This window comes from Macaca nemestrina, chromosome 11, assembly GCF_043159975.1.
Source record: "Macaca nemestrina isolate mMacNem1 chromosome 11, mMacNem.hap1, whole genome shotgun sequence".
Lineage (NCBI taxonomy): Eukaryota > Metazoa > Chordata > Mammalia > Primates > Cercopithecidae > Macaca > Macaca nemestrina.
Window position 1 is genome coordinate 130,074,250 of NC_092135.1, and position 20,735 is coordinate 130,094,984.

A 20,735-nucleotide genomic window follows, 5' to 3' on the forward strand; every position below is an offset into this window, starting at 1 on the left:
GACCTATAAAAGAGATGAGAGAATGGTACAAATAATTACTTTGTATTCTTTACAAGATTCCCCAGTGTTAATATTTTACCACATTTGCTTTAGTATCCCTCCCGACTTACCCTCTTTTTTTTTTTTTTGTGAGTGGAGACACTCAAAACAAAGCCATCCTCTTATAACATTATGCAGTTATCAGAATCAGGGAATTAACACTGGTGTACCATTAACCAATAGATTTTATTCAAATTTCCCAGTCATGCCCTTTTCCTTTCTTATATGAAAAGAAAATTCTGGATCATGAGTGGCGTAGAGTTGCTATGTGTCTTTAGTCTCGTTTAATTTGGAACAGTTTTTCCTTTCATGATTTTAACGTTTTTGAAGATTATAGGCCAGTTATACAACAGGGCCAGTTTTTAGCAGGTCCCTCAATTTGGGTTGAACTGACTGTCTTAATTTGATTTCTGTTGCTATAACAGAGTGCCACAAACTGGATAATTTATAAGAAAAGGAAATTTATTTTTCTCACAGTTCTGGAGTCTGGAAAGTCCAATAGTAAGGTGTTGACATCTGTTGAGAGCCTTCTGGCTGCATCATCCTGTGGTGGAGGGCATAAGGGCAAGAGAGCAAGAGCAGTGAGGGCCAAACTCACTTTTATCAGAAACTCATTTCTGTGATAATAGCATTAATTCATTCATGATGGTTGAGCCCTCATGGCCAAATTCCTTCTTAATGATCCCACCTGTTAATACCATCACACTGACAATTAAATTTCAACGTAAATTTTGGAGGGGACATTCAAACCATAGAACCGATGTTTCAAAACTGACATGTTTTTCTTAGTGCTTCATATCAGGAGAATATGATGTTGATTTGGCGCATTACACGTGTTTACTTTGATCACCTGGTTAAGGTGGGTCTGCCAGATATTTCCACTGTCAAGATAGATTTTCCTCTTTGTGTTTACATAATATCTTCGAGGATACTTTGAAACCATTTAAAATTCTGTTACTTCTTAAACTCTTAACCACTAGTTTTAGATTTCATTGATGATTACATATTAATTAGTATGGTGATGATTGCCAATGGTAATTTTCTAATTCCGTTGTTTTTTCTAAATTTATCAGTTGCGATACTGCTGTAAGGAATGGCTTCTCCCTTTCACTTATTTATTTATTTTTGTCTTTTTATCAGTAGGAACTTATGGATTCTTATTTTATTTAGTCAGTTATAAAATTTTGATATTTAAATGATCATATATTTGGCCAGTAGCAGACTTTTCAGAAGGTTCCTGTGAACTTTTGACATGTCCTCATCATTTTTTGAGTATTTTCTTACTTTCTGGAACAGCAAGATATTCTAGGCCAGGGCTTGGCAAACCTTTTCTGTAAGTGGCCAGATAGTAAATATTTTCAATTTTGTAGACCATACAGTCCCTCTTGCAACTGTTAAACTCTGCCCTTGCAGCATGAAAGCAGCTGTAGATAATTTGTAAACTAATGAGCTTGGCTATGTTTCAGTAAAAGTTTATTTACATAAACAGGTGGATGAACTATGCATAGTTTGCCAGCCCCTCTTCTGGGGTATAAATGTACAAATATCTCAGAGTTGGGCATTTTTCCATTGGTTGCTTTTAGTGATGAATGGTGTTTAGAAACTGAGATCTAGACACTAAATATTCCCATTGCTACTGGAATGTGATTGATTCTAGGCCCTTTAAGTAGACAAAGCTAGGGAATATAAGAATATATCTTTACATGCTATGTACATTTGTGTGTGTATATAGATGCATCTGTATTTCTCTATTTATTGTAAACCATTGAGTTATACTGATATCTCCAGTTCCATTTCAATTCTAGCCTTTCCACTTTTCCATATTTGTAATTTTTTTTCTCCAACATTGACAAACTTGGCTCCTTATCCACAAGTATTTACTTATTTGTTCCATCTAGGATATATGGAAAACAGTTTTAGAATTGCTAACTCAGACTTCTATAAAAAACAACCTAATAACCAGAGTTTAATCTTTATTTACGCTTATTTTTTGTTTTTAGCCACAGGATTTGGTTAAATACTGTACCCCACAGTTACTTGGGTTAGTGTGCCATTCCTTTTATACCCATTTCCTGCTGCCCTCTAATATATTGTGATTTATTTATTTTTAATTGACAAGCAAAAAAATTACATATTTTTATGGTGTGCAACATGATGTTTTGCTATATGTATACATTGTGGAATCACTAGATCAAGCTACTTAACATATCCATTACCTCATTTACTTATCATTTTTTTGGTGATGAGAACACTTAAAATACACTCTCTTAGCAATTTTCAAGTATACTTGGCTCCTGGATATCCACAGGGGATTGGTTCCAGGACCCCTACAGCTACCAAAAAATGTGGATCCTCAGGTCCCTCATATTAAAATGGTAAGATATTTGCATATAACCTATGCTTATCTTTCTATAGACTTTAAATCCTCTCTAGGTTACTTGTAATACCTAATACAATATAAATGGTATGAAAATTGTTATACTGTATTTTAAAATTTAGATTCTTTTAAAAAAATTATTGTATTTTTATTTTTATTGTTGTTTCCCCAAATATTTTTGATCTGAAGTCACAGACACAGAACTCATGGATACAGAGGGATGACTGTATACAATATATTGTTATTAACTGTAGTTGCTGTGATGTACAATAGATCTCTTGAACTTATTCCTCCAGTCTTATTGAAATATTATGTCTTTTGGCACAGACATCTCTCCTCTCCCCTCAACCCCCAGCCTCTGGTAACCACCATTTTATTCTCTGTTCCTATCAGTTCAACTTTTTTACACAGCACATATAAATGAGATCATCTGGTATTTGTCTTTCTGAATGCCTGGCTTATTTCATTTAGCCTAATGTCCTCTAGGTTCATCCATGTTGTTGCAAATGAGAGGATTTCCTCTCCTCTCCTCTCCTTTCCTTTCTCTCTTTCTCTCTTTCCTTCTTTCTTTCTTCTTCTTCTTCTTTTTTTTTTTTTAAGAGACTGGTTTCACCATGTTGTTGCCCAGGCTGGTCTCAAACTCCTGAACTCAGGCAATTCTCCCACCTTGGCCTCCCAAAGTGCTGGGACTACAGGCATGAGCCACTGCACCTGGCTTCCTTTTTTTTTTTATTAAACCAAATGGTATTCCATTGTGTATATATACCACATTTTGAAAATCCATTCACCCTTGCTGAGCATTTAGGTTGATTCCGTATCTTGGCTATTGAGATTAATACTGTAATGAATGTGGGAGTGCAAATGTCTTTTTGATGTACTGATTTCATTTCCTTTGAATACATACCCAGAAGTGGAATTCCTGGATCATAGGGTAGTTCTGTTTTTAAATTTTTGAGAAACCTCCAAACTGTTTTCCCTAATGACTATAGTAATTTACATTTCCACCAACAGTGTACAAGGGTTCTCTTTCTCCACATCCTTGCTAACACTTGTTATCTTTTGTGTTTTCCATAGTAGCCATTCTAGCAGGTATTAGGTAGTATCTCACTGTGGTTTTAATTTGCATTCCCCTAATGATTAGTGACATTGAGCATTTTTTTCATATACCTGTTGGCCATTTATAGGTCTTTTGAGAATTGTCTACCTAGGTCCTTTTCCCATATTTAAATTAGGTTATTTGTTTTCTTACAATTGATCGTTCGAGTTCCTTGCATTTTGGATATTAACTCTTTATTAAATGTATGATTTGCAAATATATTCTCTCATTCATTAAGTTGTCTCTTTGCTCTGTTGATTTTTTGCCTAACAGAGTCTTCTTAGCTTAGTCGAATGCCATTTGTCTTTTTTTTTTTTTTTGCTTTTGTTGCCTGTGCTTTTGTATTCTTAAAGAAAAAAATCTTTGCCCTGATCAATGTCATGGAACTTTATTTACCTCCATGTTTTTTCCCAGTAGTTTTCAGTGTCAGGCCTTACATTTAAATCTTTAATTTTTTTTTTTTTTTTGAGATGGAGTTTTATTTTTGTCACCCAGACTGGAGTGCAGTGGCCCAATCTTGGGTCACTGCAACCTCCACCTCCCGGGTTCAAGCATTCTCCTGGCTCAGCCTCCTGAGTAGCTGGGATTACAGGCATGTGCTACTATGCCCAGCAAATTTTTGTATTTTTAGTAGACACAGGGTTTCACCATATTGGTCAGGCTGGTCCCGAACTCCTGACCTCAGGTGATCTACCCTCCTTGGCCTCCCAAAGTGCTGGGATTACAGGCTGAGCCACCGCTGCTGACTTCCTTTAATCTATTTTGACTTGGTTTTTGTGTATGTTGTGAGATGAGTGTCTAATTTCATTCTTCTGGACATAGAAATCCAGTTCTCTCAGTACCATTTATTGAAGAGATTGTCCTTTCCCCACTATGTATTCTTGGCATCTTTTTGAGGGCCAATTGATAGTAAATGTGTGTTTTCATTTCTGGGCTTTCTATTCTGTTCCATTGCTCTGTGTGTCTGCTTTGATGCCAGCCAGTACTGTGCTGTTTTGATTACTGTAGGCTATATTTTGAGATCAGGTAGTGTGATACCTTAGGCGTTATTCGTTTTGCTCAAGATTGCTTTGCCTATTTGGGGTCTTTTGTGATTCTATATGAATTTTAGGATTGCTTTTTCTATTTTTGTGAAAAATGTCCTGGAATTTTGGTAGAGATTATATTGAATCTGTAGAATGCTTTGGGTAGTAAGGACACTGTTACAATATTCTGCAATCCATGAACATGGGATATCTTTCCATTTTTTGGTGTCTTCTTCAGTTTATTTCATTAACATTTGTTGTGTTTTTCATTTTAAGTATAGTTAGCATAATTTCTTTCTATTTGAAATGCATTTTTAGGCCATTTCTCCCATTCTCTTTTATTTTATGTTGCTTTTTTTTTGAGATATGAAGCATCAATGTGGTTCCAAAAGTCAGAACATATAAAAAGGCATATTAAGTGAAGTGTTATTCCACATCTATTTCTTTTACCTAGTTATCACCTGCCTCCCTTTCACTGTTTCCATCTACTCACTGTAGGTAGCCAATCTCATTAGTTTCTAATTTACTGTGTTGTGTGTCTTTTTGCACAAATGAGCATATGTGTGTGTGTAACTCTTTATTTTTTCTTTCTTTGTCATATAAAAGGAAGCATACTATAGATTATCTTTTAGTTAATTCAGAAGCTCAGGAGTTGGTCAAAGTAGAACACTTCTGTGTGGTGAAATGAGTGGCCTCAGCTAAATCAAGTTATTCAAGGGGAGAGTAGGAACTTCATCAGGTTATGGTCAAGTTAAGCCTAGAACAGGAAGCAAGCCAGGCTCACCCAGGTATTCTGCCTTGGATTAAAGAGACACTAAATTATTTGGTAGCAGGGATCTTGATGATAACAATTTCTCTTTCTTGACTCTGCTCTAATCTAGACCTTTGTCCTCCAATCTAGAGGACCCTCTATGCTTACTGCACATTGGCTATCCTGGGGTCTCTTTTTTCTCTGTTGCCTTAGAAAATTCCTGTGTACTTTTTTTGTGCTGAGTCTTCTCCTCATCGTACTCCGTATCATCCTCTGTCTCAGTTTATTCTGTCATTTTGGTAGAGCACATCCTTTAGTAGCTTCATGAGAAAAAATACAGGACATTTTTTTAGGCCTGCTATTTTGAAAATGTCTTTATTCTACCCCCATACTTGATTGTTAGTTTGACCGCTTATAGAATTGCAGATTAGAAATAATTTTCCTTAAAAGTTTTTACAACTTTACTCATGTGTAATTTACATACATTAAATATTTCCGATGCTTAACATTTATTCCTGAAAATCCAGTTTTGCTCTGGTATCATATCCCTTTAGCCTGAAGAACTCAATATGGTGTTTCTTGTAGTACAGTCCTGCTGGTGATGGGTTTTCTCTTTTATCTGAAAAATGTCTTTGTTTTGCCTTCATTTACAGAAGGATATTTTTGCTGGAAATAGGATTCAGGGCTGACAGTTTTTTTCTTTTAGCCCTTTAAAGATAAATTATTCCATTGTCTTTGGATGGCAGGAAAGATGACGATAAAAAATAAGGAATCTGCTGCCGTTCAAAATGTTGTTCTGTTTGAGGTATTTCTTTTTATGTTGACTACTTTAGATTTTCCCTATATTTGTCTTCAGCAGTTTGATTATGATGATATAGATATAATTTAAAAACAAATTTTCCTTTTTGGGGTTCATTCAGCTTATGGAATCTATATATTTATGTTTTTCAGCAAATCTGGGATGTTTTTAGCCAATGTTTCTTCATTTTTTAGGGACCCATTCTCTTCTTCTGGGAAATCAATTCCATTTATTTATTTATTTATTTATTTATTTATTTATGGAGACAAGAGTCTTGCTCTGTTTCCTAGACTGGAGTGCGGTGGCATGATCTTGGCTCACTGCAGCCTCTGCCTCCCAGGTTCAAGCAATTCTCATGCCTCACCCTCCCAAGTAGCTGGGATTACAGGCTTGCACCACCACACCCAGCTAATTTTTGTATTTTTAGTAAAGACGGGGTTTCACCATGTCGTCCAAGCTAGTCTCGAATGGATGACTTCAGGTCATCCACCCGCCTTGGCCTCCCAAAGTGCTGGGATTACAGGCGTGACCCACCAGGCCAATTACCCTTATGTTTAACCTTTTGATATTGTCCTGTAAGTCCATAATACATTATCTTTTTGTTCAATCTTCTTTCTGTTTTTCAGGTTGTATAATTTCTGTTGATAAAGTTTAAGCTCCTTGAGTGTTTATTCTTTTACCTCTATTTTGCTATTGAGGTTATCCACTGAATTTTTTATTTCAGATATTGTATTTATTAGCTTAAAATTTTTTTTTTTTTTTCTTTTTGAGACTGGTTGTCACTCTGTTGCCTTTGCAGGAGTGCAGTGGTGTGATCTTGGCTCAGTGCAACCTCCACCTCCTGGGCTCTAGTGATCTGTCCACCTCAGCCTCCCGAGTAGCTGGCATGTCCTTCCACACCCAGCTAATTTTTGTGTTTTTAGTAGAGACGGGGTTTCACCATGTTGGCCAGGCTGCTCTTGAATTCCTGGGCTCAAGTGATCTGCCTGTCTTAGTCTTCCAAAGTGGGAGGATTACAGGCATGAGCCACTGTACCTGGTCTAAAATTCTCATTTTTAAGTACGTTTTTATTTCTCTGTTGAGAGTTTCAATCTCTTCAGTCATTTCAAGTGTCTTTACCTCAATGAGCATAGTTATCAGAGCTGATGTAAAGTTCTTGTCTGATGATTCTAACATCTGAGTCATTTTGAGGTTGAGATTTGTAGTTTTCCCTTTAGAATGGACTATGTTTTCTGGGTTCTTAGTCAAATACTTTTGGATTGTTTCTTGAATACTATTTTGTGTAGACTCTGAATTCTGTTAAATTCCTTTGAAGAATCTTGATTTTTTATTTTTATTTTTATTTCACTAGCACTTAGCTTCAGACCCTGTTAGGCTCAGATTGTGTCTTGTCTCCTGTAGGAGTTGGCTTAAATCTCATTTGAAATTTTTAGGCCTTTATGATGTTGCATTGAGTCTGTCCTGCACGTCTACACGGCTAAGGGGTCAGCCTTAGACTTGAAGAGTCATAAGAATTAGGGGATTCCCTTCTTCAGCTCGCTCCTCTTTTAGATTGCTACTAACCTCCACCTGTGGTCACCCTCCACCTGTGGTCCTGTCTTCTAGCCAGGCGCAGCCTGTGGAATTTCTGTTGAAGATTTAGCTGCCTGCATTGCACCACCCCTGTGATGGTGGCCTGCCCTTGGGCCAAAACTTCTATTTCCCTCCCCACAAATTTTATAAAAACACATGAAATTCCCCCTACTATCAGTTACTTGTCCAGATTCCTACTCCTTCCAACAGCCTGCCTCCATTTGTTTACCCTTCAGAATCTATAGGTAGTTGTTTCTGATTTTTTTCCAGAGTTTATAATTGTTAACATGTTTGTTTTTAAGTCATTTTTCTGGCTTTGATGGCAATCATAGTCTTTCCCAACTTACTGTTTTCATCAGGGATTCACCTGGTGTGATATTGTAAAACTTCTAGTAAGAGATATGCCTGGATGGGTGGGTAAGATTATAGAGCTGCAGTGAGCAACCCTGAAGGGTTTTGAAAAGGCACTTTATGGCTGGGTGCACTGGCTCATGCCTGTTATCCCAGCACTTTGGGGGGCCGAGGCGGTGGCTCACCTGAGGTCAGGAGTTTGAGACCAGCCTGGCCAACATGGCAAAACCCTGTCTCTACTAAAAATACAAAAATTAGCCGGGCTTGGTGGCACACACCTTTAGTTCCAGCTACTTGGAGGCTGAGGTGGAAGAATCGCTTGAACCTGGGAGGCAGAGGTTGCAGTGAGCCAAGATCATGCCACTACACTCCAGCTTGGGCGACAGAGCGAGACTCTGCCTTGAGAAAAAAAAAAAAAGAAAAAAGAAAAGCCATTTTATAAAATATCTTCTATGTTGTAGGTGAAACATGGAGTGAAGAAAAGAGATTTGTAGGTGAGAGACCTGCTAAGAAACTATTGCCATCTTTATGGTACATATACAATTGTAACAACCTGAATTCAGACAGTGCTAATTAAGTTGGAAAGGAAGGAATCTACTTATGACTCATTTTGAAGGTAGAATAGACAGAATTTGGTAATAGAATACTGATGGAGAAAAAGAGAGTAGATGTCTACTGTTGCTGCCCAGGGATGATAATGATGTCATTAATCTGGATGTAGTATGCAGGTGGAAAATTTAGTTTGAGGAGAATAATAAATTGAATTAGAAACATGTGGCATTCAAAGTGCTTGCCAGTATTATTCAGCAGGATGTGGGAAAGTTAAAGAAGAGCTTTGAAGAGCAGAGCTGGAGATGAAAATTTAAAACTCTTTAAAAGAGAAGTGAGATGGGGTATAAGAGTAGAATCTTATAAATGGTAGAAACTGAAGAGGTTAGTGAATAAAAGAGGAGTCTGTAAGGAAATCTGTGAATTGTAGAGAGAGGAGGAGAAGAACCACGAGACTGTTGTGTTCTGGAGGCCAAGGGTGAAGAATTTGTATTACAAAGATATAGCTGGTCAGTGGCATCGTGCACAAAAAATAAGCAAACTGAGAGAATGCCATTATTTAAGTAGTGAGGATTTTTCTTCCTAGGAATACAGAAAGCTTTACTTCATTATAGAGAAGAGGATAGAAGTCATATTGCAAAAGAGATTAAAGAGTATGTAATGGGGGAAATAGAGGTTGTGAGTCTAGACCACATTTTTAAACTTTGGTATGGATGGGAATGAGAGAAATGGAATGATAGCTGGTAGCTTGAGGTGGGCAGAAGGGGAGCAGGGCCAGGTTCTTACATTGGTTGTGTGCTACTGGGAATACCCCAGTGGCGAGAATAATGGGTGTGTTAAAAGTTCTAGAGTAGATTAAAATAGGATGAAGAACACACATTAAGAGGGTTAGGTTATAAATATGTAGGGACATTTTCCCCTCTAAAATAGAAAGCGAGGATAGGTGTAGGTATGGAGAAGTTTTGTCTGGGAGAAGAGTGAGTCCATATAGGAGAGAGTTGGGAATGAGAGAGTTAAGAGTGAGGTTGATACTTCGACTCTCAGTTATGGCATAGAAAATGATTGGAAACCTGACTGGGCACAGTGATTCACGCCTGTAATCCTAGCACTTTGGGAGGCCGAGGTGGGTGGATCACTTGAGGCCAGGAGTTAAAGACCAGCCTAGTTACCATGGTAAAACCCTGTCTCTACTAAAAATACAAAGATTAGCCAAGCGAAGTGGCAGGCACACATAATCCCAGCTACTTGGGAGGCTGAGATAGGAGAATCACTTGAACCCAGAAAGCGGAGGTTGCAGTGAGCCAAGATTACGCCATTGCACTCCAGCCTGGGAGACAGAGCAAGACTCCATTTCAAACAAACAAAAAAAGAAAATAATTGGAAGCCAATCTTCCATGAGACAACAACTAGAAACACCAACCAAATACAGCCCTTCCCCTCAAAGTATTGAGAAATACTTTGAAAGTATTTGAGAGGTAATAAGAGTATGTCTAGGAGAGAATAAAGGCTTAGAGATATAAGGTTAGTATTTGGGACTGTTTTTCTCCAGTGAATATTTGCTGAGTTTTTTTGAGGGATCAGCTGAAAAACTGAGCAGTACTTTTTTTTTTTTTTTTTTGAGATAGGGTTTCACTTCTGCCACCCAGACTGGAGCACAGTGACCCAATCTTGGCTCACTGCAACCTTTACCTCTCAGGCTCAAGTGATTGTCCTGTCTCAGCCTCCTGAGGAGCTAGGATTACAGGTGTGCACCACCGTGTCTGGCTAATTTTTGTATTTTTTGTAGAGACAGGATCTCGCTACATTGCCCGGGCTGGTCTCAAACTCCTGGCTTCAAGTGATCCACCCACCTTGGCCTCCCAAAGTGCTGGGATTACAGGTGTGAGCCACTGTGCCCAGCCTGAGTAGTAAATTTGATAGCCTTTTAAGGTTAGAGGGATAGGAATTGGAATTTAGGCCCTGCTAATGTGGGTTGTGAGTGATCTTGGTGAATCACTCTTATTTGGTGTTGGTACCCTGAAGGGCCACAGCCTAGAAGTAGGGGTGAATTGGATGTAGATAGGCCCTCACAGGGACTGTTGCTCCACTTTGAATACCTTTAAACCCTGAAAATAGATTGAGGTAATTTATTGTCTCAGGTGCTTGGCAGAAGCAAATGTTGTAAATTCTGTTTGGAAGGTAATATTACTTGTGAATTGTTACTATAAACATTCTGTAAATATAATGTCCAGCTCATAATTTTAAAAAATCAAGCATGGCATGATCGAATAACATGAACAAAATTAAGTACAAGGAATAGAAGATAGTATTGATCCATAGGGGCTTCTCATATTGGAATTTTTAGGAGCAGATTTAAATATACCATGCTTACCTTGTTCAAATATAAAAGACAAGATTCAGCGTTCTTAGCAGAGAAGTAGAAACTTGAAAAGATGAAAATTTTAGACTTGAAAACTAACTGAAATTGGGAACTTGATGGGCTTAAGAGAATTTGACAGAGCTGAAGGGAGAATTAGTGAAGTGGAAAAATTCAGAGAAAAAAAGATGGAAACTACTGAAGACATTGAGGGAGACATAGAGACATTGAAGAGATCAAAAGTGTGTAATTGGAATCCTGGCAAAGAGTTGAGAGAGAATGGGCAGAAACAATATTTGAATAGAGAATGGCTGAAAACCTTCATGAAAAACTTTCTAAAACTTATTAAAGTTATTAAGCAACAGATTCAAGAAACCTTACTAACACTAAGCAGGATAAAAAAGAAATCCGTACCTTGGTCTAGGGTAGTAAATCTGTAGAAAGCCAAAGCTAAAGAGGAAAATTTCAAAATCTGCCAGGTTGGCGAGAAGAAATGTTATTCTTTCAAAGAATTGAAAATTAGATTAATGGCTGACTTCTCAATGAAACAATGGAGGCTGTAAGACAATGGAATGATACCTTCAGAGTATGAGAGTAAATAACAGTCTAGAATTTTACAACCTGAAAAAGGCTGGGTGTGGTGTCTCACATCTGTCCCAGCACTTTAGAAGGCTGAGGTGGAAGGATTGCTTGAGCCTAGGAGTTCAAGATCAGCCTGGGCAACATAGTGAGACAACATCTCTTCAAAAAATAAAAAAATAAAAAATTAGTTGGATGTGGTGACATATGCCTATAATCCTAGCTACTCAGGAGGCTAAGGCAGGAGGATTGCTTGAACCTAGGAGTTTGAGGTTACAGCGCTGTGATCGTGCCACTGCAGTTCGGTCTGGGTGACGGAGCTCTCTCCAAAAGGAAACCCAACCTCTTCCCCAACAAACCTGAGAGAGTATCCATTATGAATAAAGATGAAATACAAATGTTTCAAACTTGACAGTTTTTCAGTTGTGCTAGTCACTCTAAAATTGCTCCAAAGACATAGCTAGTGACTACCACATTGGCCAACAGAGATAAAGAACACTTTCACCATATTAGAAAGGACAGGTATTAAGAAAATACAAGAGGATATTTGGAACAACATTCTACTCCCACCATGAAATGTTAGATGAAATTGATAAATTCCTATAGAAATACAAATTAATAAAATTGATTCAAGAAGAAATTTTTAAGATATGAATTATCTTATTTGTTTACAAGTTTTAGTTTTTTTCTTCTGATGCCTTTCTTTGGCTATGGTATCAAGGGAATACTGTCATAACAGAATGAGTTCTCTGTTTTCTGGAAGAATTGTAAAGGATTTGATAATATTTTTTTCTTTCGATGTTTGGTAGAATACACCAGTGAAGACATTTGTTGAGCCTGAAGTTTTCTTTATTGGAAGATTTTAATGTAATAATTCAATTTATTTACTTGTTATATGTCTATTCAGATTTTCTACTTTTTTTTTTTTTTGAGACAGGGTCTCACTCTGTCACTTGGGCTGGAGTTCAGTGGTGTAATCACAGCTCACCACAGCTTTGATCTCCCAGGCTTAGGTCATCCTCCCACCTCAGCCACCAGAGTAGCTGGGACTACAGGTGCATACCACCATACCCATCTAATTTTTTGTACTTTTTTTTTTTTTTAATAGGGTTGGAGTTTTGCCATATTGCTGCGGCTGTTCTCAAACTCCTGGGTTCAAGCAATCTGCCTGTCTGGGCCTCTGAAAGTGCTGGGATTACAGGTGTGAGCCACTGCACCTGGCCAAATTTTCCATTTCTTTTTGACTAAGTTTTAGTAATTTTTGTTTCTGGGAATTTGTCCGTTTTTTCTAAGTTTATTGTATTCCTTTATAATCCTTTTAATTTCTGTAAGGTTTATAGAGATGTCCTCTCTTTCATTCCTATTCTGTGGTCACCCTGTGGAGGTAGAACGTAACCCTCCCAATTAACAGGTAGGATGTCTATGCTGGAAGCACTTCACAAGCCAACAAAATTTGAGAGAAATTTTATTATTCACCCAAGAGACTTCTGGGGATGGTAGAGTTAGTACAAGTGGGTCTGGCCTGCCTTGGATTAGACAGAGGGAGTGGGTTATGCCTTTATAATGCCTAGGGTGTTGGGGAGATCCCATGTGCAGGCTGAGGATCAGCAAAACTTGAATTTTCCATGGGGGCCAAAGGCAAGGCACATGTGGACTTTCTTATTAGCCTGCTCAGTTGTGGGTTCAAAAGGGGAAAAGTGAGGTGAGGCCTAACATAAGTCAGTGGTCAGACATCAAAAATTTAAAAAGTGGAGTGAGACTCCTTATTACAGTTCTTGACTTTGGAAGTAAAAGAAAATTTCCTTGTTCTTTCTTTTCTTCAGATTGTATAACCTTAATTGATCTACCTTCAAATTTATTGCTTATTTCTTCTGCCAGCTTAATTCTCCTCTTGAGCTTCTCTAGTGAATTTTTCATATCAGTTGTTGTCTTTCCACTTGAAATTTCCATTTGGCTCTTTTTTATAATTTCTTAGTTAATATTCTCTGTTTGCTGAGTCATTGTCAACATAGTTTCCTTTATTTTAAAAGTATTTTCTTTTAGTTCTTTGAACATATTTATAATAGCTGCTTTGAAGTCTTTATTGGCTGACTTCAAAATCTAGGCTCCCCTGGAGAGAGTTTTTGTTGAAACTGTCCCCCTTCCATGTATGGGTCACGCTTTTCTGTTTCTTTGCATATCTTATGAAAACTGGGTATTTTTGATAATATATTCTGTATTTTGATTCCCTTCTCCCCAGAGTTAGAGGTGGTTGCTCTTTTTGTTTATTTAGTGACTTGGCTGAACTAATTAATTCCATGGAGTCTGTTTCTCCATGGAGTGCGTGTGTGACTGCTGACGTCTCTGCTTAGCTCATCCTTTCTTGTTTTTGTTTTTCAGTATGGCTGTCAAGTATTGGCCCCCTGGGTCAGCGTATCTTAGTGGCCAACCTATGATTGGTCAGAGGTCGTGTTTAAATTCCTTGAAACAATGAGCTTCCCTTTGTCATTGGTTTTTATGAGGCTTGGGGAATGCGTTCAAAGTTCAGAAAGTCTGCCTGGGTTTTACTTTCTCCATTTGCAAGGCCTCATCTTTTTCTAGGAATGAGCAGCTTGCTGTGGCCCTGTCATTTCTTTCTTCATGTTTGCAGTCTTGTGCATGTGCACAGTCTTCCAGACCAGCAGGAAAAAAGATTTTTTTTTTTTTTTGAGACGGAGTCTCGCTCTGTCGCTCTGTCGCCGGGGCTGGAGCGCAGTGGCCGGATCTCAGCTCACTGCAAGCTCCGCCTCCCGGGTTTACGCCATTCTCCTGCCTCAGCCTCCTGTGTAGCTGGGACTACAGGCGCCCGCCACCTCGCCCGGCTAGTTTTTTGTATTTTTTTAGTAGAGACGGGGTTTCACCGTGTTCGCCAGGATGGTCTCGATCTCCTGACCTCATGATCCGCCCGTCTCGGCCTCCCAAAGTGCTGGGATTACAGGCTTGAGCCACCGCGCCCAGCCGAAAAAAGATTTTTATCAAGGCCCAGTTTGGCTGTCTCATTCCTTAGTTCTCCATGTTAAATTTCTGGTTGGTCTGCTGATCTGTTGCTTGCGCTAACTGGTATTGCAAACTCAAATTAGCTGTAATATTGGCTTTCCCTCCTTTTTTGCTGTTGAAATCACTTTTTGAGAATACCTATGGGCATGGAATTCTTCTCCAAATTAATTTAGCTCCCTCTGGCAGTGGAGCCTCCTGTCATCACAGCTTGTCCTACCCTGGTAGCTCCTGTACCAAGGAATTGGGAGCGAGTGTGGGATGATAGGAGCCCCAGGCTAAAACACCACACTCTTCACTGTTCTTACCAAGATTCAGTAGATTTTCTTGGACCAGCACTTCTCAAATTTGTTGTAATGTTTTTGATCAATATCAAGACTTTAAATAGTTTTAACAATGTTGTTAGTTTTATTGTTGCTTTAGGGGGTTAATATTTGTCAAACTCCTCATTCAGTAGTTCTGGATGTCCTTTCCCCTGCCCCCTCCCTTTCTCTCTGTCTTTCCTCTCTGGGTGTGTCTCCCTGTCTCTGTCTCTCATTTTTGAACATTTAAATTTCATTCAAACTGAAATTTATTTTGGAATATTTTATGAAGTAGGGATTTGTTGGTTATTTTTTAAAAATGGTGTTAAGTAGTGTCTTAATACTACTTGTTGATTAATCCATGTACTTCTTATTGATTTGTAATGTAAATGGTTTATTTTTCTAATCTCATTGAGATTTAATTTTGTCCTTTATTTTTTCTTAATCAATAGTCATCTTTTGCTTGCTTTTCCCATCTTTTGCTTTCCATTGGCTCATCTTTTTCTGCCTTTAAACCTGTCTTTGGACTTTATATCTTTGAGTTTCCTTCGCTACTCGGCTTCATACATTCCATTTGCTCTGATACTCATAAGTACTAAGGCTAGGCTAAGACAAGTGAGATGCATAAGGCACAAAAGTTCTAAGAAGCTCTCACTCCTGGGTCCTGCAAGTGTGGGACTGGTACTCATAGAACTTTGCATTTTCAAATTTTGCACCCTAAGTGCCTGGCTTGCCCCATTGTAGTCCTGGCTCTGCTACTCATACTTCTCACTAGTATATATTTGTTGTAACCTGATTTCTGTCCCAAATAGGCTTCATTTATTCAAATTGTTGCGCTTTTGCTATGTACTGTGCATTGTGCTAGGTTTTGGGGAATACAAAGGATCTCAAGACACCATTTATTTCACCCAGAAGCTTTCTTCAGATTTGCCCTTATGAGGTCTAGTGCCTTTTCCCCATTCCTCATCCTTCCTGCCTTCTTTTACTATGTGACATTATTGACCACTATTGCCTGTTCATGCTAATGCCAGCCCAGCTCTTAAGAATGTATGGCTATTTCCATGGTAGGACACCTTTTCTAGGGTCCAGTGGGCAGTTGGGCAGTGTATCAGTGGCCCTCATTCTGGAAGTTAGTAAGGGTTGGAAACTGGCCTGTGCTTTCAATGTGTCAGGGTAGGAGTGCCCAGGGACTTCTTCAGGCTTAATGGGCCTTTATAACTATGTCACAGGGAATAGAAGATTGCTTGTTTGTTCATTTTCTTTTCTTTCTTTCTTTTCTTTCTTTCTTTCTTTTTTTTTTTGAGAAGGAGTTTTGTTCTTGTTGCCCAGGCTGGAGTGCAATGGCGTGATCTTGGCTCACTGCAACCTCTGCCTCCCAAGTTCAAGCAATTCTCCTGCCTTAGCCTCCTGAGTAGCTAGGATTACAGACATGCGCCACCACGCACGCTAATTTTGTGTTTTTTTTTTAGTAGAGAGAGGTTTTCTCCATGTTGGTCAGGCTGGTCTCAAACTCCCTACCTCAGGTGATCTCCCCTCCGTGGCCTCCCAAAGTGCTAGGATTACAGGCGTGAGCCACTGCTCCTGGCCTGTTTGTTCATTTTTCTTTTTTGAGACAGAGTCTCACTCTGTCGCCCAGGCTGAAGTGCACACTCTCGGCTCACTGCAATCTCTGCCTCCTGGGTTCAAGCAATTCTTGTGCCTCAGCCTCGAGTAGCTGGGATTACAGGCGCATGCCACCTTGCCCAACTAATTTTTTGTATTTTTAGTAGACACGGGGTTTCGCCATGTTGCCCAGGCTGGTCTTGAACTGCTGAGCTCAGACAGTCTGCCCGCCTTGGCCTCCCAAAGTGTTAGGACTACAGGCGTCAGCCACCGCACCCAGCCATTGTTTGTTCATTTTCTACTTGGCATTTTATATACTCAGAATCTTTCCATCTGCTTCTAGTGCTTTGGTACCCAAATGTGGGCTTTGACTGCCTGCCTAGCTGTCTGGCTTATTCTTGCCAATTTTGTTTTCTGAGTCCTGCGTTCTTCCCCCATTCTTTGCTGACTTGTTTTTAATGTACTTTCCCGGTATGACCCTGCTCTGTTTGGTGTTCTCACTGCTTGTTCATGAAAACAAACTCATCCATTCCTTTATGGAGTGGCTTTTGAGCACCTATTCTATCCTAGGTGCTGTGGGAGCCACCAGAGTTACAATGACAAACCCAACCAAACATTCCTTGTCTCCCTAAGCTAGAGAGACAAGTTAGGTATTAATCACACAAACTGGGATAGCTGCTGTGAAGGAAAGACACAAATGTAGCTGACCTAGGAACACTGGAATTGAAATCTGTCACCTCATCTCACTTACCTAGCAGTAGCTCCCCTTCATTTTGAACTTTTGCCTGAATCAGGATTGACATGTAGTGCCCCATTTTCAATTCCGGCTCTTGTTTTTGGGTTGTTGGCAGTTTGCTCCCGACCCCTTGCCCCAACCAAGGCTGCCATCTTTTGTATTCTTAGTCACTAGTGGGAGCATACCCTGATCATGGATCTGTCCTCATTTGGGAGCTCTTTTCTCTTTGTTTTCTGCCTCTGTTGGTTCTTTTCCTACATCTTCGTTAGCTTCTTTGTTATATTTTCTACTTCTTTACATTTCCTAAAAGTTGCCCTAACCCAGATTTTGTCAGGGTAAGAGTGCCCAGAACTTCTATAGGGTTAATAGGCCTTCAAAATGATGTCACAGGGAAGGGAATGTTGCTTGTTCATTCCTTATCCTGTGCCCTCCTCTGTATCTGCGTACCCTTTCTTGGCAATCTCATCTATTCTTGAACTCTCTGTGTTACCATCTTTATGCAAATGACTGGCCGATTTCTCTCTTTTGCTCCCGTTTTCAAGTATTTGGTGGATCGCTCCATGTGGAGGTATATAATACTCCAAGTAGAATTCATCATCTTCTCTAACTTTACCAACTCCCAGTCTCCTACCTAGAAATCTCACACAGCCACTCCCACCTTGCTGACTTCCAGACCTGCCTGGTTGCTAGGTGGTGCGGCTTTGTCCTGTGTAATACCATGGTAAGGGCCTCTTCTTTTCAGTGTCCTGAACTCAAGTTTGGGTCTTCCTTTCCTTTCACCTGTCTGTTCTGATTTTCTCCTAAGATACATCTGCTACTAGTATCTGTCCACTCCAGATGACTTTGAGTCCTGTACCAGGTTTCCTGAAACAATTCTAATACGTTGTTTTTCTCTTCTGCTCATTCATGCTTTGAAAACTCCCTAGTGCTTTTGAAAAACTGGCCTAGTTTTTTAGGCCTTCCAACTTGTTTTAATTTCCTTGCCACTGCCTCCCTTCATATAGGCTGGACTCTATCCAAATGGAATTAATTTTGTGAGAACTTGCCTGTATTTTCTGTTTGCGCCTCTATTTTTATTTCCTTTTGCCAACAGTATGCTTTCCTCACACTCTTAGTTCTTTAAAATCTTTCCTAAAGTACTCTCAGGTTTCCTGACTTGGAGACACTCTTTCTTTCCTATCATCTGTACATTTATCCACACTTTAAAAAACACAGTGCTTACCCCTTATCCTTCATTCTGTCTAGTGTAGTGCCTTGAAGAAATACGTGTGAAATTACTGAGTGCATAAATGCATTTCTGTATTAAACCCTCAGACAGTCTTGACTCCTCCATCTGCCTTTCCCATTCCCTTGCTGTTTATATAAGTCCATCTCTTTCTCTCCCTTCTTGCAACGGGATTGGCTTTATCTGTGAATCTCTTTATCTTGCCCTAAGTGGCCTGTTATCCTTTGTCTCCATTGCTTTTCTGCTGCTGAGTTAGTATTAATTTCAATTTAAAGAGAAATTACATCATTTTGGTGAAGGATGTGTGTGGGAAGTATAGAGGAAATAGAAGCTAGTGTTCAGAATGACATCTTGATTCATTTTGTGGGAACTTAGGCTGCCCACAAAAATTTCAAATATAGACTTGACTCCTGGGCTGGTGGCCATCAGAGACTAGAAAGTAGAAGTTGTGATGACATGTTCAGCATCCAGGTGGAAGGCTAGGGGCCAGCTGCGGGGACCCACATTCCAGCCTGCTGATCCTGGCAGCTGCTCTTATATTCCTTAGACACAGCTGTTTGAGCTTCTCATCAGACAACTGGTTTGAGGTGATGGCAGGTAAGAGTAGGGGAAGAAACGTCTAATTACAGTATTGCCATGTTTTGAAAGTGTGTGAATCATCTGGGGTTCCCTGCATAGTTTTGGACATCAAGTTGTGATAATGAATTAGGTTTTGCTGGTGGATTCTAAGGAATTAACTTGGTTTCATAGAGGTATATCATTTGTCCAGAGTTGGACTTAGTAAATGCCACATATTGAACCCCAGTTTAGTACCATTCCATTACAACTTTTAGATTCTAGATCTTTATATCACTTTTCAAAACTATATTTCTTTATATTTTTGTTCATTTCACAAGCTGAATAGAACTGCAGGATTCCTTATTTTTCACATCATTGCCCCATTTGTGGAGATGTTTAGTTGAAGTGGCCCAAAGAAGCAGTCTAGTGGTACTTGTGAGGGTGAAGGCCTTGAAAAGAAACTTGAGACAGATGGTGTGTTTGACTAACTGCCCTGGAGAATGTTATGCCAGAACCCAGGAGGGGCACCACGTTGCCTTTGCCATTGAAATACTAAATTTCTGAGAGGACAGAGGAGCCTACAACTTAATCGCTCTCCAATTACCAATCTCTTCTTGGTTTCAGTGAATGACAACAGAGCTGCTCAAGGCGGGAACTCTGAGCTGAGCAGTGGAGGTTTCTTTGGATCTGGAGAGAAGAGTGACCTTGGAGCCAATAATGAGCCATCCTGACTACAGAATGAACCTCCGGCCCCTGGGGACCCCCAGAGGTAGTAAAAGGAAAATGGAGTCTGTCTAAATAACTGGAGAACTGAAATAAAAGTGAAATGGGTGTGAAGTGGAGGGTGTCTTTTAGGACTAAGGGCTACTATAATTCTTTTAGTGACCTGTTAAGTATTCTCCTGTGTGATTTTTTCTAGAATTAGATGTGGTTTCTTGCTATCTTAATTTATTGTTGTATTAAGTACAACTGTTTAATTTCCTCTAGTAAAGTGGCAATCTTTTAGTAATTTCTATTTTCAAAAAGTTTGTGTATATAAATAGCAAAGAACACTGGACTCATCATTCACATTATGTTCCATCCATGTTGTTGTGCTGATTTAAAACTCAAGTCTCATCTGTGTATATTTTATTCATGTTTTCTTAGCCACTCTTTCCTTTTTGTTATTGTTCAAAATCACCATCAGGGAGTTTCAGTCTCTTGTTGGTCTCTTTAAATAATAATTGTAAAAAGGTATGATATCTCCAGTTTTAAAAATACACAGATGTTTGAGGAAAGAGTTGATTGCTGCCTCATGTTTCTAGGTGTGTCCACTGTGGCTGGCCCACATGACATTGGTGCTTCGCCAGGTGACAAAAAGTCAAAGAACAAGTCCACACGAGGGAAGAAAAAGAGCATATTTGAAACTTACATGTTCAAGGAGGATGTTTCGGAAGGCTTGAAGAGAGGAACACTCATCCAGGTGCTTAAAATCTACTGGAAGGCTATTGCCTGAATATGTGGAATCCAAAACAATCTATTAAACTATTTCCTGTTCTGTGCTATGTGCTTTCAGAGAGGTGATGATGTAACAGGTGCAGGGCTGTTATGATGGCATAACAGAGATGATGAAGTAACAGGTTCTTCTTAGAACTACAGTACATTTAGAGGTAATAAGCACCATAAGACAGGAACAGGCAAAGCGCTCTGAGATTTGAGAGGAGGGAGCCGCTATTTCCCATTAGGCTTGCCTAGAGATGCTTTATTGGAAGTGACATATTTGAGCCAGGCCATGGATTGGTGCAATTTGAATAAGTGAAGATAAAA

The 20,735-nt window shown here is 39.3% G+C and overlaps 1 protein-coding gene and 1 long non-coding RNA gene across 3 annotated transcripts in view; one reads left to right on the top strand and one right to left on the bottom strand.

Annotated features, from left to right (window-relative positions):
• Window positions 1-17,296, bottom strand: part of LOC139357245 (uncharacterized) — a 40,423-nt gene extending 23,127 nt beyond the window's left edge. For both annotated transcript variants that reach the window (XR_011610137.1, XR_011610136.1), the window contains exons 1-2: window positions 17,162-17,296; window positions 515-583 (exon numbers count right to left, since the gene is read on the bottom strand). This is a non-coding gene — a long non-coding RNA (uncharacterized lncRNA). The remainder of the gene's footprint in view (window positions 1-514; window positions 584-17,161) is intronic.
• LOC105473922 (DIS3 like 3'-5' exoribonuclease 2) overlaps window positions 1-20,735 on the top strand; it is a 374,047-nt gene that overhangs the window by 39,815 nt on the left and 313,497 nt on the right. Inside the window, 2 exon segments of the mRNA XM_071073554.1 lie at window positions 19,554-19,698; window positions 20,234-20,391. Of these exon segments, the coding sequence (XP_070929655.1) occupies window positions 19,647-19,698; window positions 20,234-20,391 (210 nt within the window). The 5' untranslated portion in view covers window positions 19,554-19,646.